The sequence below is a fragment of the Nothoprocta perdicaria genome, unplaced genomic scaffold (assembly GCF_003342845.1).
Source record: "Nothoprocta perdicaria isolate Ctin4 unplaced genomic scaffold, notPer1 scaffold_61, whole genome shotgun sequence".
NCBI classification, from domain to species: Eukaryota; Metazoa; Chordata; class Aves; order Tinamiformes; family Tinamidae; genus Nothoprocta; species Nothoprocta perdicaria.
In genome coordinates this window covers 1,451,654-1,465,257 of record NW_020455877.1, presented here as the reverse complement: position 1 = coordinate 1,465,257, position 13,604 = coordinate 1,451,654, and the positions used below count along the sequence as shown (strand labels likewise).

The 13,604-nt window shown below is 35.0% G+C and overlaps 1 protein-coding gene across 1 annotated transcript in view; it reads right to left on the bottom strand.

Moving 5' to 3' along the window:
- Positions 1–13,604, bottom strand: part of TMTC2 (transmembrane and tetratricopeptide repeat containing 2) — a 136,226-nt gene that overhangs the window by 18,613 nt on the left and 104,009 nt on the right. Inside the window, exons 9-10 of the mRNA XM_026049730.1 lie at positions 8,822–8,936; positions 2,179–2,242 (exon numbers count right to left, since the gene is read on the bottom strand). Coding sequence (XP_025905515.1) covers positions 2,179–2,242; positions 8,822–8,936 — 179 coding nt within the window. The remainder of the gene's footprint in view (positions 1–2,178; positions 2,243–8,821; positions 8,937–13,604) is intronic.

Genomic DNA, 13,604 nt, shown 5'->3' with positions numbered 1-13,604 from the left:
TTCTGCATCCAAAGGGCTTTTGCCTTGGGGCTCAGGTGAGAGGCAAGATTTCACTCCAAAACCAAGAGGAACACTTGAAAGACTGGAGAAAGGGAGGTAAAAGTGGGCATGCTGAGGACAAGATTGTTATGAATAATGGAAGCAACCTGAAGGCTCAGGTGAGCACCTGAATTCCCTAACAATCAGTAGAAGATTGAACAGTTTGTAGCATTATTAGCACCTCTCACTGCCCCTCAGGGTGTTATTTTATAGAAGAGGTATTAGCAATAACACATGACATGTAATATTTATATTGAAATGAATACAAGAAAGTTGAAACCTGAGTTTTATTTTAGGCTGAACTAGTTGAAAATCTCTCAGGACGTATGCATTGGTTGAATCCTAAAGAAGGAGAAATAAATAATGTACATTTCTTAGTATAGAGAATGAAGAGTAGGTGACAGAAAAGTAAGTCTTCAACTTTGCATTTTGAGAAGCGACTCAAGAAATGCAGAAAAAACATATATATATATATTTATACATTTATATATGGAAGAAAAGCAGAAAATGTTGGTTTACTCCAGATGCCGATTCAAAGTTCACCAACATCAACAGGTCATGCTCACCTTATGATCTTCAAGGAGCATAAGAAGAATTATTCCGGCTAAACAAACAGTTTTACCAAACAATTGTTCTAAGAACTGTATAACCCACTGCATATATCAGAGGACTTCAGAACTGCCACTGTATTCTCACTGAATGGGGGGAATTTGGGAGCAGATTTCTTAGCAAATAATATCAAACAGGTACACACAGAAGTATGGAGCATCATGTATCTGTATAGCTGTACCTTACAACCCATTCATAAATCTCAGATTTTGACACAACTACAAAACAAATGTTTTCACCTCATTAAGAGACACACAAAAATCAAGACATAATCCTCATCTTCCTTGAAATAAAGAGATTTCTTTAGCATCTTGACTTAGATAATTTTGCTGATCCTTCATATTCACAAAACAGTACCAAGATATACAGGTTATATCCAAAATAACAAACTTAGTTGTTAGTAAGGAATGTTTCAGGACCTTTGCAGCCTCCCTGACCATTAAGCCAGTTGGCTTAATGCTAGAAAACAGTCCTGGGAACATTTAATTTATCAGTACAGAGGTAGCTATTAAGTGTACAGCATTTTGCTATGTCCAGCCTATTTATATTCCATCCTCCTTTGCAAGGAAGGTTGGGAACTTCTGTGTTACCACTCCCTATTACTCACTGCCTAGGAAATCTGTTTTTTGAGTGATTTCTTTTCTTTCCACTCTGAAATGATTACAATAAATTTGACACTTAATAAAAAGAAAACAACAAAAGTGTATGGGATATGTCATAATTTATCCTTTGATTTGTATTCCAGACAAGTTCAGTGAACACTGGATACATCTTACCCACTCTGCATCATTAAAAAAATATTTATAAATAAGTCATGAACTCTATATATATTGTGCTTAGCTAGAGAGTTAAAGTTAGAAAAGCTTGAAGACGAGAAGCTTTATGTTGAAGATGATAAAAGTGAAATATATATTTTTGATCTTTTTTTACAGGTGATGTGAAAGTTCTTTCTAATTTCATTTGAATAAATTATTATTTTTTTAAATTATATTGTTATCTGGATTTTCATGAAAAATATCTCTCACATAGTCCTATGCACTTCCATTTCAAAGGATAAGCTGTTGTCAACTGCATCCAGTAAAATATATCTGAGGTCTTTTAAGCTTGCTGAAGAACAATATTTGCCAGAACTTCATCATGCAGGAAAAGAGATATATGTATTATTTAAAATGGATCATTAAATAGAATTTCACTCTCTCCTTATTACTTAATAGAGCTAATGCTACAACTACCTTTCCAAAACATTTTTAAATGCAGATAAATATACCTGAAACTATAGATCTTTTTGAAGCATGTTAGTAAAATTGAACCTGTTGCTAGACTATTGCACTATGATCAGAAAGTATAGTGATTGGTGTGACAAATGAATGGCTGTATCTAACGACCCCCAAATTACTCTTTAAAAGAACACAGAGAGCACAGAGTGAACGAGCAAACAGGGCAGCTGCAAGTTCCTCCTCAGCACGAAGGGTTCAGCACTGCAGCAAGTTCATCAATTTAAGTAATGGATAGCATTAGTAAAGTACTTACATTAGGTCGTAATGCTGCTGCCATTTTGTAATACTTCTCAGCTTCTTCATTGAGACTGGCTTGTCTAACAGGACAGGAGAAAAAAAAAGCAGTTCATTTTTATTCAGTTTAAAAAAAAGCATATGTAAGAATAATATAAAAACTCCACAATTACTCTGCCATTACCACTATTTAAGGATATTAACCTAATATGCACAAAGTATACCAACCTAAACTCTTGTAGTTCAGAATATCCATTATCTCTAACAAAATCCTCTTTCCACACTTTATTTCTTATTCAGTTATGAAATGGTACTAGTAGACACTGGACAGAAATGTAAAAGACCACATACTCATCTGAGGCAAAACTGGAGACATGCAAGTCCCTGACCACGGCCAGAGGAAAATCTGGCCCAGTTTTTGTTACACTTGTCATACTTTAACAATTTATTGTGAAGCAGTGGGTCAAGAAATAGTGTAGTTTATGTCTTTGTTCCTCCCCAAGAACACTAGCATTCAAAGAAATAAATGCAGTGAATAAAATGATTTCTCAAAAATGAGTTTCCATGATTCAGAGAATTCATTTGGAAGAAGTTCAGATTTCAACATCTAATCACATCAAACTAAGAGGGTATTTCAGTTTACACCTCTCTTAGCCAGGGGAGTGGGATGGCTTTTGGGTGTATGACCACTCTCAGCCCACATTTTCCTTCTCCGTATTATTACAGAAGCCAATTACACTCTCCCAGGAGTTTAAAATCTGGGAGAATTTTTCTTCATTCTGTCAGGCTTAATACCTCCAAATTAAAATACACTATGTTGCTAAAGGAAGTAAAACATTTTTTTTTGTTTCACCAGGTCCTTTTTTATCTCTTCTCATTAGCCCCTCCTTTTGTCTGCATCTTGCTAGAATGCTTCCAATGTTTCATTTTGTTATGTGATTCAGTTAATCGCATAAATGTCATGAAGAGATGGTAAACGGATAGGAACAGCCAACCAGGACTACCCATCAGGCCATGTTTCCCCTGTTATTATCATATTACTGAATCACACAAAGGGAAAAGAAAAAAAGGTCTTTTTTTTCTACTCTGAAGTTATTAAGTCATTTAAAAAAATAATAATAGCAGAAAAAAATCTCAGTCATTATTTTGCACATGTATTCAACTCAGTGGCTCAAGCCATTAGAAATGACTGAATATCTAAAAATATTCATTTAACATGCTTTTGAATCACTCCTGCTGAGCATTAGCAGCACCTGAAACTACTGAATAACCACAATAAAAACAAAACAAAACTCAAACTTCTGAATTTAAGGACCTAATAAAAGGCATAATACTAAACATGCCATAGAGCCCTTTTTCCCTTCTTTTTTTGAACTGTCAGTAAATAAAGTATTTCTAAATGCAGTGCAATTCTGTACATACGCAGGCTGTCTTATCCAGAAGGCAGAGACACACAAGACACGCTTCACCTCCAAAAAAAAGGTACATGTTGGCACATGAACATGGAACAAATTAAAATCCTGTCCCCTTTTCATCCAGTGGAAATACATTGTGTCTTTTCTTCCCCATAAATACATCTTGTAACTTGCAGAAATCATTTCCAAGTTAAAATCAGTTTGAATGTATAGTTAGCTATTAAAAACGGGTTATATACATGATTGCAAACCACACTAAACTGGTCAGGAAAACGCAACTTCCATTACTGAGGTGTTCAGGAACAATTTCTTTATTTAAGATGCAGCAAAATTCAGGTTCATATTTTCACTAGAAATTGAAACTAGAAATTCATTATGTTAAGTCTAGGAATGGCTTTCCCTTGAGAAAAATAAAAGGCACAGAGGTAGGAAATTGCAGTAACCCTATGCCACGAAGCAGTAAAGGACTCTGGATCAATGTAAAACCAAGGAAGGTCACTACTAAAGGAAATATAATTCATATCAGAGTAAAACATCAGATAAAATAATGGTGATAGAAGAGGAGGAAAGGAAGTAAGGAGAAGTTGGGAAGATACAGTCCTTTTCATGTTTATGACTTGTGTTTCAACCTTTTTCCTAAAATTTTTCATGAAGACTGACCTTGAAAACACATCTGATTTCCACAGTTTAACACCTAGCTTTTAATCTTATTATAAAAGGCAAAAATATCTCCTCACTTTGTTTTCTCATATCCCCAGAAGTGAGGCTCCAGACGTACAACACACCTCGTAGGTTCTATTGACACTCAAATTAAATTCAAATTTGATTCATTTCAAATTTATATTGATCACTAGAAAACATTGCTTTAATAGAAAAACAATGTTGCCTGTTTTTGATACATAAATGTATCAAAATACATGTATTGGAATGGAACATATTGGTCTAAAGCTTCAGCCTTCCTTTTTCTGATTTTTAAGTGAAATCATGGATGTCTGTCTAGCTAGGAAAAAGACATTTATGATCTAGAAGGATCTACTTTAAAATACAGAGCTTTGATTCTTAATGGAAAATTTTGAGTCACAACTACCCATAATCATCCCACACATCATTCTTAGCCCTCATTTCTGTTCTATAACAGTAATAAATTTGTATACAGACTACTATGTGTATATACACGCATGTATTCATTTAAACACATATATAATAGCTAAAGAATGAATTAAATTACATAGGCAATAACATAGGGTGAAATTATGCCTATGAGAGTCAGTGATCACATTGCATATTTAAATGGACAATGAAATTTAGAAAGTCCCAGTGCTCCAGGAGAAATTCAAGGGAAAATAAAGGCCATGCTATGTAGTATGGCTCTAGTTTAAGTTTCTCCTTTCAAATAGCCAATAAATGTGCAATAACTTCATGAAATATGAGTGTTGCCCAGAGCAACCCATTGTCTTACCAAAGTGGGATGAACCCAATTATTCCTACAAAATGTGCTTTTAAGCCAAGCTCCCCTTCTTATGCTGCTTCTCATTTGGAGACAATGTTAAGCTCTTTTGCTGTAATTAGTGCAGGGATCCCACTGCATTGCCAGGCCTCATTATAAAAGTAATCACACCTTAGATCAGAAGAAATTTCAGTGAAAATTAGCACTCCTAACATGGAATTCCTCTTAGTCACTAAAACTACAGCCACCATTAAGTATTTCAAATACTTCAATTCAAATATTTCCCTACATTCCATTAAAATGCAAGTTGCTTTCCTGAAAGGCTTCAAAAACTGAGGCTATAAACAAGAACAGAACAAATACTGCAAAAGTAGCACACACACACACAGCCTGCTATTGTTTTAAGAAGAAGCACTTGAACAGCAACATGACCCTTGAATGAAGCTGTTTGAAAATCAAATATGCTTCAAAAAAAGGCAACTTTTACCAATGAGTACTGTGAAAGCTAAAAGTTACCAGACGGTTGCAAAGAAATTAATTACATTCATTCCACATCTTGCTCCTATTGCTGATGATTCGATTCATCAGACATTGTGTTATCAGCCTTCAACAGCAGTCAGCAGTGCAAAAACTTAATAACCATGTTTGTGTAATTAGGGTTGCGAGGGTCCCTTAATGAGGCAAGCTGAACTAAACCTTTTTTTCCTTTTTTTTTTTTTACTTTTTCTTGAATTCAGCTGCCAGATTTGTCACAAAGACAGGACGTAAACAGCGTTGGAGGATCTGACCTAAGGAGCAGAAGTCTGTTTCCTGCGCCTGCTAAACTAAGAACAGGCTATCTATAAACCCAGCTATTGCTTTTCGACACACTTAGCAATTCTGTTGCAAACTTAAAGAAAAAAAAAAAAGAATAAGAAACACAATACGTGCTTTTTTCAAAACTCTTCAAAACTATGAATATTTATTTAGACTGAATTTTAATTTAAAAGCTTTGATTAGAGAGTAAAGGAATAAAAGATATTTTGGCACTAGAGTATAAAAATAAATCATACTTGGAAACAGGCTGTGATGGTTCTCAAGCAGTTATAAAGCCAGTTCTGCAGGCTTTGTCTGCAATTCTGAAGTAATATCTGCACATTTCTAAATCTTGTGATACTCCTAGGGGTAATGGTGGAAATGGGAATATGATAGGAGTCAAAAATGTCACCTTTCTAATTCATCAGTATGTCACTTGGTAGAATATTTGGACTGAAAGAATTGTTAGAAATTGCTCAAAAAAATCTTTGCTGTTATTACCTCCCTGTCATTTTGGACACCTTGCTCATCATCCGGATCAATTTCAATTTCTGTCTCTTCTTAATCCACAACATATCTTAAAAATTTATCCCTTCTCTCTCGCCACAGTGAACTCATTTCAGTGGCTTAGTAACTATTGTCATGTGATTTTTTTTTTCTTTCTTATAGGTGTGCAGACCATTCAAAATTCTTACTTGCTAAGTGTTTTTTAGAACTCTTCATGCCCACATTAAACTACTATATTTAATAATTTCAGCCTTTCATTTAGCATTTTTAGCATCTTTATTTAGCACCACCCATACCACAAGCTCTAGCTGTATCACTCTACGCCAGTCTGACTACTCCCTTCCTTTTTTTTTTTTTTTTATTTGTACCCTGTATATCTGGTTTCCTTTGAGAATCATCTCAGTTCTCCTCCAGTCTAAATATCCTGAAAAATCAGCTTCATTTGAAGTCCCACAAACTTATGAGGGATTTATAGCTGCTCTGTACTAACATAAGAATATACACGCTGTTTGTCCAGTGGCTATTACACAAAGAATATGTTGAATAAATTGCAAAATAAAACAGTGAACAAAGTCAGGCAGAAACACTAGCCAGGATCTTTGTTTAGGATCATAGTTTTTCAGCAACAAATGGCCAGATCATTACACATGTGGTCTTCAGCAAATACTTGGCAGCACTGAACTTAGCTTTGCCACCCAGACTCTTGCTAAATCATTGAAACAAGTTGAGACTCCAAGAGCATGTTAGGAAGACATTAGGATCCCTCATAAAGAAAATTAAGTATTCAAATGAAAAATTAGACCAACAGAGAATCTTAAGGGAGTACTAGCTAAACTACACCAATAGCATTTTTTTTTCTTTCTAGGGAGCTGTTTCTTTGTATTTTAAGGTTTTGATTCATGCCTATAGTTAAAATAAAATAGAGAATGCAACTCAGAATCACTGAGCTCAATGCTGGTCAAAGCCTCCTAAATCCCAGCCACATCAATTAGGGAACCTGGGACTGATACACATAGAGTAGCACAGATCCAGCTCCAGGAGTGAATAAACAATACTCATATGCATAGACATAAATACATGTGCCTTCAAGATCCGACATACTTCACTCAGTGGTCACAGAGTAAGCGAGAGATGTTAAACTTGGTTTCAAAACAGTATTGATCAACTTTTTTGCTACATCTACTCCAGCACACTTTAAAAATAGAAACATTACACAACTGTACACAATTAAACCATCTTCCACTTCTCACCAGTGAAACCCATAGGAGTCTAGCACTCTACACCCTCCTGGATTGAGGCTTTCATGCCTAATTTGCTATGCTTATTTCTATGAATTTGATTCATTAACATAAATGTTTGAATTTAATGAATTCTATTTTGAGGAGATAATGTTTAGAATATAATCAGGTGAAAAGGAGGAATCCTTTAAATAATTCATATATCTCTTGGAGGTTGACATAATGTCTACCTGTGAACCTTTTGTCTTGGCTTCTTTTCTAATGTAAGACTTGTTTCTCAAAGGGTACTTTAGGGCTTATTTCAAAATCCTAGTATAGAAACCTAGGTCACTCAGCGGAAGCTGATTCCACCTTATTTTTAATACCATTTTCTTTTCCCGTTATTTTCTACCCTAAAAGCTAAAAGTATAAACAGCCAAGCAAGAGATCTTCATTAGAGAAACAATTCCAAGAAAAGCTTTGTGCTAATGAAGTATATTTTTTATTCCATTTTCAAGTATTTTCTAAATATAGATATAACCTAAATGAAATCAAGTGTTCTCATACGTGTTAAGCATACAATAGATAATAATTAGATAGTTATCTTGGGAGTAAGCATTGTGGATACCTATTATTGTAATGTGGGTTTAATGATACTGCTCAGGCAGAAGCTTAATTTTACTGAATATCCAGGTGCGACAGCTTCAAAAGTAAATAGCCTACAATTTTATTCTCTTCAGATAAGAGAACAGAAGACTACATTTTAAATCATAGATTCTGACAATACCATTAATTGCCCCTGTGCCTCAAAGTTATCGTTAGCTTGAGACTATTTAGGTTTCTAATTATCATAGTCTTCTAACTCATGTTAATAAAAAAAAAAAAAAATCAATACTTTCAATATTATCTAGTAAAAGCCAGACCAGAATTGCTCTTTCCTATTTGCAATTGCTATGCGCCCTAAATCTTTAAAAATCAAGTGAAAATAAATCTTGCAAAAGGTTCTTCAGACACTTTTCTCATATGCAAGCACAAAGGATTACTTCTGTGTGAAGAACAGAAATTTCCAAGGTAATAAATTATGAGTTAACACACAGAAAATTAAAATTCACAGTGCTAAATTGTGCAGAAGTTTAACTCCATTTCTTTTTACCTTGCTATTACTAATGAACTATTCTAAACAGACACCGGGGTTTAAAAAACCCTGTGTAAGCAAAGACTGTAAAAACTTCCCTAAAAAGAAAGGAGAAAATCAAATAAGACAGATGTAAAAGCACTAACCTGAGCATATGGGCTGCATTGAAAACAACATCAAATTCTGTATTATCTAGTTCAGCTGCTTTCTTTGCCATTTCAGCTGCTTCTATCAGGCGGGATTCTTCTAGGAGGAACTGACCTGCAACAGAATATGCGAACATGAACTGACAGAAAAAAGGGCAAATAATACTTCAGACTGTATAGCTTGGAAAAAGAATTTTTAAAATTGCCCAAGGCTTTATTTGTTGCTTTGCTCTGTATTTCAATTCCGTAAAATAAATAAATAAAAGTTAGTAAAAATAGGAAAAAATGCAGTAGATATGACCAGTAATAACTGCAATATTTGAAGAAGATGTTTCACTATTCATATGAATAGTGAAAATGGGACAGTGCAACTCAGTCCTCAAAAAACAATAGCCCTAGTCTCTAAGAAGGCTGACATTTAAGAAACTGCCCTACTTCGACCTTCACTTCTTCAAGGAAAATATAATAAAATAAAATAGCCCATACAAAACTGTACTACCATTTTAACTGCATATCACAAGAAGAGAATAAGCTCTGATTTGAGAATCAAATCTCTGATTGATTTCAAAAATCAAATAATCTAAACTTTATGACAATTAGCAGATTTTCAGATTCTTCTAGGTTGTGCACACAAATACAAGCTATATTCCCATAACTCCAGGCATTGACAAAATTCAGTAACAAGAAGCAATTCAAAAGGAAATGACAGAAAATTGGTGAGCAAACTGATGAGAATAAGCCAGGAAAGTAAAACAGAGTTAAATTACTATATCAATTTCTTTTCCCTCTGTAATTCCATTTGTAACTATTTCAGATAAAATGGTCATGGCAGAGATGTGCAGATCTACCTGCTGCCCTATGAAGGGAAAGCATTTTACTGGGAGACTGCTTTCTGCAATTTTTCAATAAATTATGTTTTATAATACCAGTGTGAAGAAAGTATGGCTGCTTCTCTGCTATTCTTCTTCCTAAACAGTTGACTGAGATCTTGATTTTTGTGCTATTTTTTTTTCCACCCCAGCATGAGTTCCTGAGAATTGCCCAAAGATGTGATCTACATTTTATTCAAAAATGCCTCAGTTACTCAATTACTTAATGAAAACTCCCCTGTGTGCTCTTGCAGGCAGAAAAGCTCTCTTTCTGCCATCATAGCTACCATTTACCTAAACAGGGATGATGAGCTGTTGTATGTACAGTCAAACAATTGAGAGTCACCTATTCCAAAAGGAATGAAGGGAAGGCAACTGAACAGTCCATATTCTGAGTTTGCTCTTTAGGTCTAGGTTGCGCTTAGCAGAAAGCTCAGACCTGAGAACAACACTGCATTACAGGTTGCCTTACATGCAGTAAAACTGTAATTTTACTTCATTAATTAATATGATCATTCATTTAGGTATTGTACAAATGCAGCAAGCACCACTTGACAGAACCTTAATATTTACACCTTTGGAATTACTAAATTAACATGGCAACATTTCTGTTTTATTAAAGCGCAGTTGGTAATCTTTACTGAGTTTAACATGGTGGTTGTTGGGAAAGTAATTTCTTCAGCTTTAGATTATAAAGGATATTTTACTGTAGAATTATTATTATACATGTACCATGATGAGCTGCTATTTTACCACTTATTTCATTAGCACTAAGTGACTCACAACAGGCAGCTTTTTACAAGTTTCCCACAGCCGTTCTTACAGGATATCACATTCCGTGTTAAGTCAAAAATAGAAGATGGCTAATATCAAGTGACTGTATTTTTACAAAGTAGTAACAGCAGATATCAAAAGTCAAATGCAAAAAGAAAAAAAAAAAAAGGAAGCCATTTCCCTAATGACATCTATCCTTAAACCAAGCGAAAACTGAAAAGAATGAATAATTAAGCGTTAACCAAACTTCAACTGATGTACAGTAGTTTTAAAAGAAAAACACATAGCAATGAATAAAACCCCATAAAAATGAGTTTTCCATTAAGGAAGAAAAAGACATTTTGGAAGGTGCTCAAGTTCTGCTTCTTATAATGATTTTTTCGCACCTAATTTGAAATATGTGTTATTTTTGGATCAAGGACTTTTCAAAGGCTTTCAGCTCTCTAGCCTCTGCCTCTACATAATCTTACATTTGGAAAAAGCTATCTTAAAGTATGGCTATTATACCTTTCAGCATCTCATCCTTGCTTTTTCATGTTAGTCTACAAAGTAGGATCACTCAGACAGAAGTCGAATGATCAAGGCCATCACTGGCCACAAGCCTCCTAAGGAACAACAGCCCATGAGCAAATGCTCTCCTCTCACAGGGAGATTTTTTTTTTTCTTTCTTCCTCCCTCCTAGGCTCATACCTTCCTTGTTAATTATATGAGATAAGAATCTGCTTAACCAGAGCCAGCAAGGTCTGTAGAGGCATAGTGAATCCAGTGGAGCTTGGGAACAGGTCTTTCTGTGCATATGTTCATTATCTCAGTACTAAAGGCAATGAAGGACTGCTTTCCTAGCTTTTTCTCTTCTCCATGGATACATCTCAATTTGGCAAGATATACAAGATTTTCTCAGTCACCTATGTCTTTGCTATTCAGATCTGCAAAATGTCTTGGAAAACACTCAAGTGCCTTTCTGCATTCATGATATAATATTTGCTTGCTATAGTTATAACCATATTCAGATATATGCCACCCTTCCACGCATTAGGATGCTTGGATCTCATTTACCAAATAAAAGATTATTTCCAAAAACGCTTTCTAACATAGAACAACAAAAACAACAACAAAAGAGAAAACATATTAAAACAGTTTGGGTCAAACAAAAAAGAAAACATATTAAAACAGTTTGGGTCATAAGAAATTAATTTATCTTCCAAATTAGAAGCCATTGCTTGAGCAATTAATCAAAGTCTGTTAGGAAGAGACAGAAAAGTAGACAAAATCTTTTCCTTCGACCTACCACATCAGGCTATGCTATATAGGTGTGCCAACTCAGATATGAATCTGAATATTCTTACGTGTAGAAGAAATCCTCTCTCATACAAGTGCTTCTACCAGTTTCAACAGGCAATCTGTATCTCTCAATTTGGGCTGAATTCTTATCTCTTTTCTTAAAGAAAAATCTTTAAAACAAGCTTGATCAATTGTTCATTAATTGCCTGCTAACAAATGAGCTAAAGCAGTATTGCTAATCTTTAGGTCCATGGCATGGAAAGCTAACCTTAACTTGTTAACAAGAAGGTTTCTTTGTTAATGAAAGCACTTGATTAGCAGCAGTAGTCACTAGTAAGTGGATGTGCTCTTTCTACGTCCAGCAAGGGGGACAAAAGAGGACATCAGCCCTAGAGATACAGTGAATACTCAAGATCATTCTGCCAAAATCTATAAACTACATTTAGGAAAAAAAAAAATTACTGCTTCAAATTTATAAATAGAGTCAACTGGTCATCAGGCTATTAATTCCAGGGAGGGATAGAGAGGAAGGATTCTTGTAGTGGTGTCTCTGATAAAAATTATTCAAGGGTCTTAGCATCTCCAGAATTATCCTTCTGCTTCTAAGTACAAAACATATTTCAGCACTGAACTTAGATGTTACCTTATGGGGACTTATAACTACCCCATATAATTAATGCAATCCACACTATGTGACATAATCAAAAGTTTCTTGATTCAAGGTTCACTTATTAAAACAGTATTACTTGGTTTAAGCAATATAGTTTCTTAAGTAGATAACATTCTTCTTTTGGAATTATTGGAACTATTTCAACTTGGAACTATTTCAACTCAGTATTAACAGTTTACTAGTACTCTGAAGCAACAAAACTAGACCTCAGTAAAGACATTGGAATTCACCTCTAAGATCAAAATATTGCCAAAAATATTTTGAAATTCCTACATGCTTTAGATTTCTACAAGAAGTCTAATTTAGAACAATATTTACTTTTTGGAACAACTCTTTCAGAGCAACTATTTACTTTTCCAGAGAAGCAACTATTCTGCAGTATGCTGCAGTGAAAAGCTGATCCTTGTTAATCGCTTTTCTAGGAACTAGCCACACTGTTAGTCTATGTGGACACATCTGAAATGTTAGTAATAACTCTTACTTAATGTTACAAATTGTTAAAATCAGAAATTCACTCTCCAATTACTGTTAGGCCTCATAAAAGTGTCTTTGTAAAAAGATTATCATTTTGTACAACATATTAAAGGAGTACCCTTTACTTCAGGATTACTGAGGTTAACTCATAATCATTTCAGTTATCTCATAACACCAGTCAAGTGCAATAACTTCCTTCACCCCTCCAGAAAAAAAAAAAAAAAAAAAAAAAAAATCCGGGAGTATGTGTGATCATAAACAAGTCTCTCTGCTATGCTGGTGGTTAATAATGATGGCACTAACTCATGCTGAATGGGTAGCTAGTGGATGATATTTGACAGCCTCTGAACACCAATTGCAGTATCCTTCAAACCCAACCCCTTCCACAATCCTCAATGCAGACAAAAGAGAAGAGACCTGCATAATTGCCCTACTCTTATGTCCTGAGTACAAGAATACAAGAGATTTCACAGAATCACAGAATCACAGAATATTTAAGGTTGGAAGGGACCTCTACAGATCATCTAGTCCAACCTTCCTGCTCAAGCAGGCACACCTAGAGCATGTGGCACAGGGCGGCATCCAGGCGGGTTTTGAAGACCTCCAGAGTAGGAGACTCCACAACCTCCCTGGGCAGCCTGTTCCACTGCTCTGTTACCCTCACAGTAAAGAAGTTGCTCCTCACCTGGAGACGGAACTTCTTATGCTTCAGCTT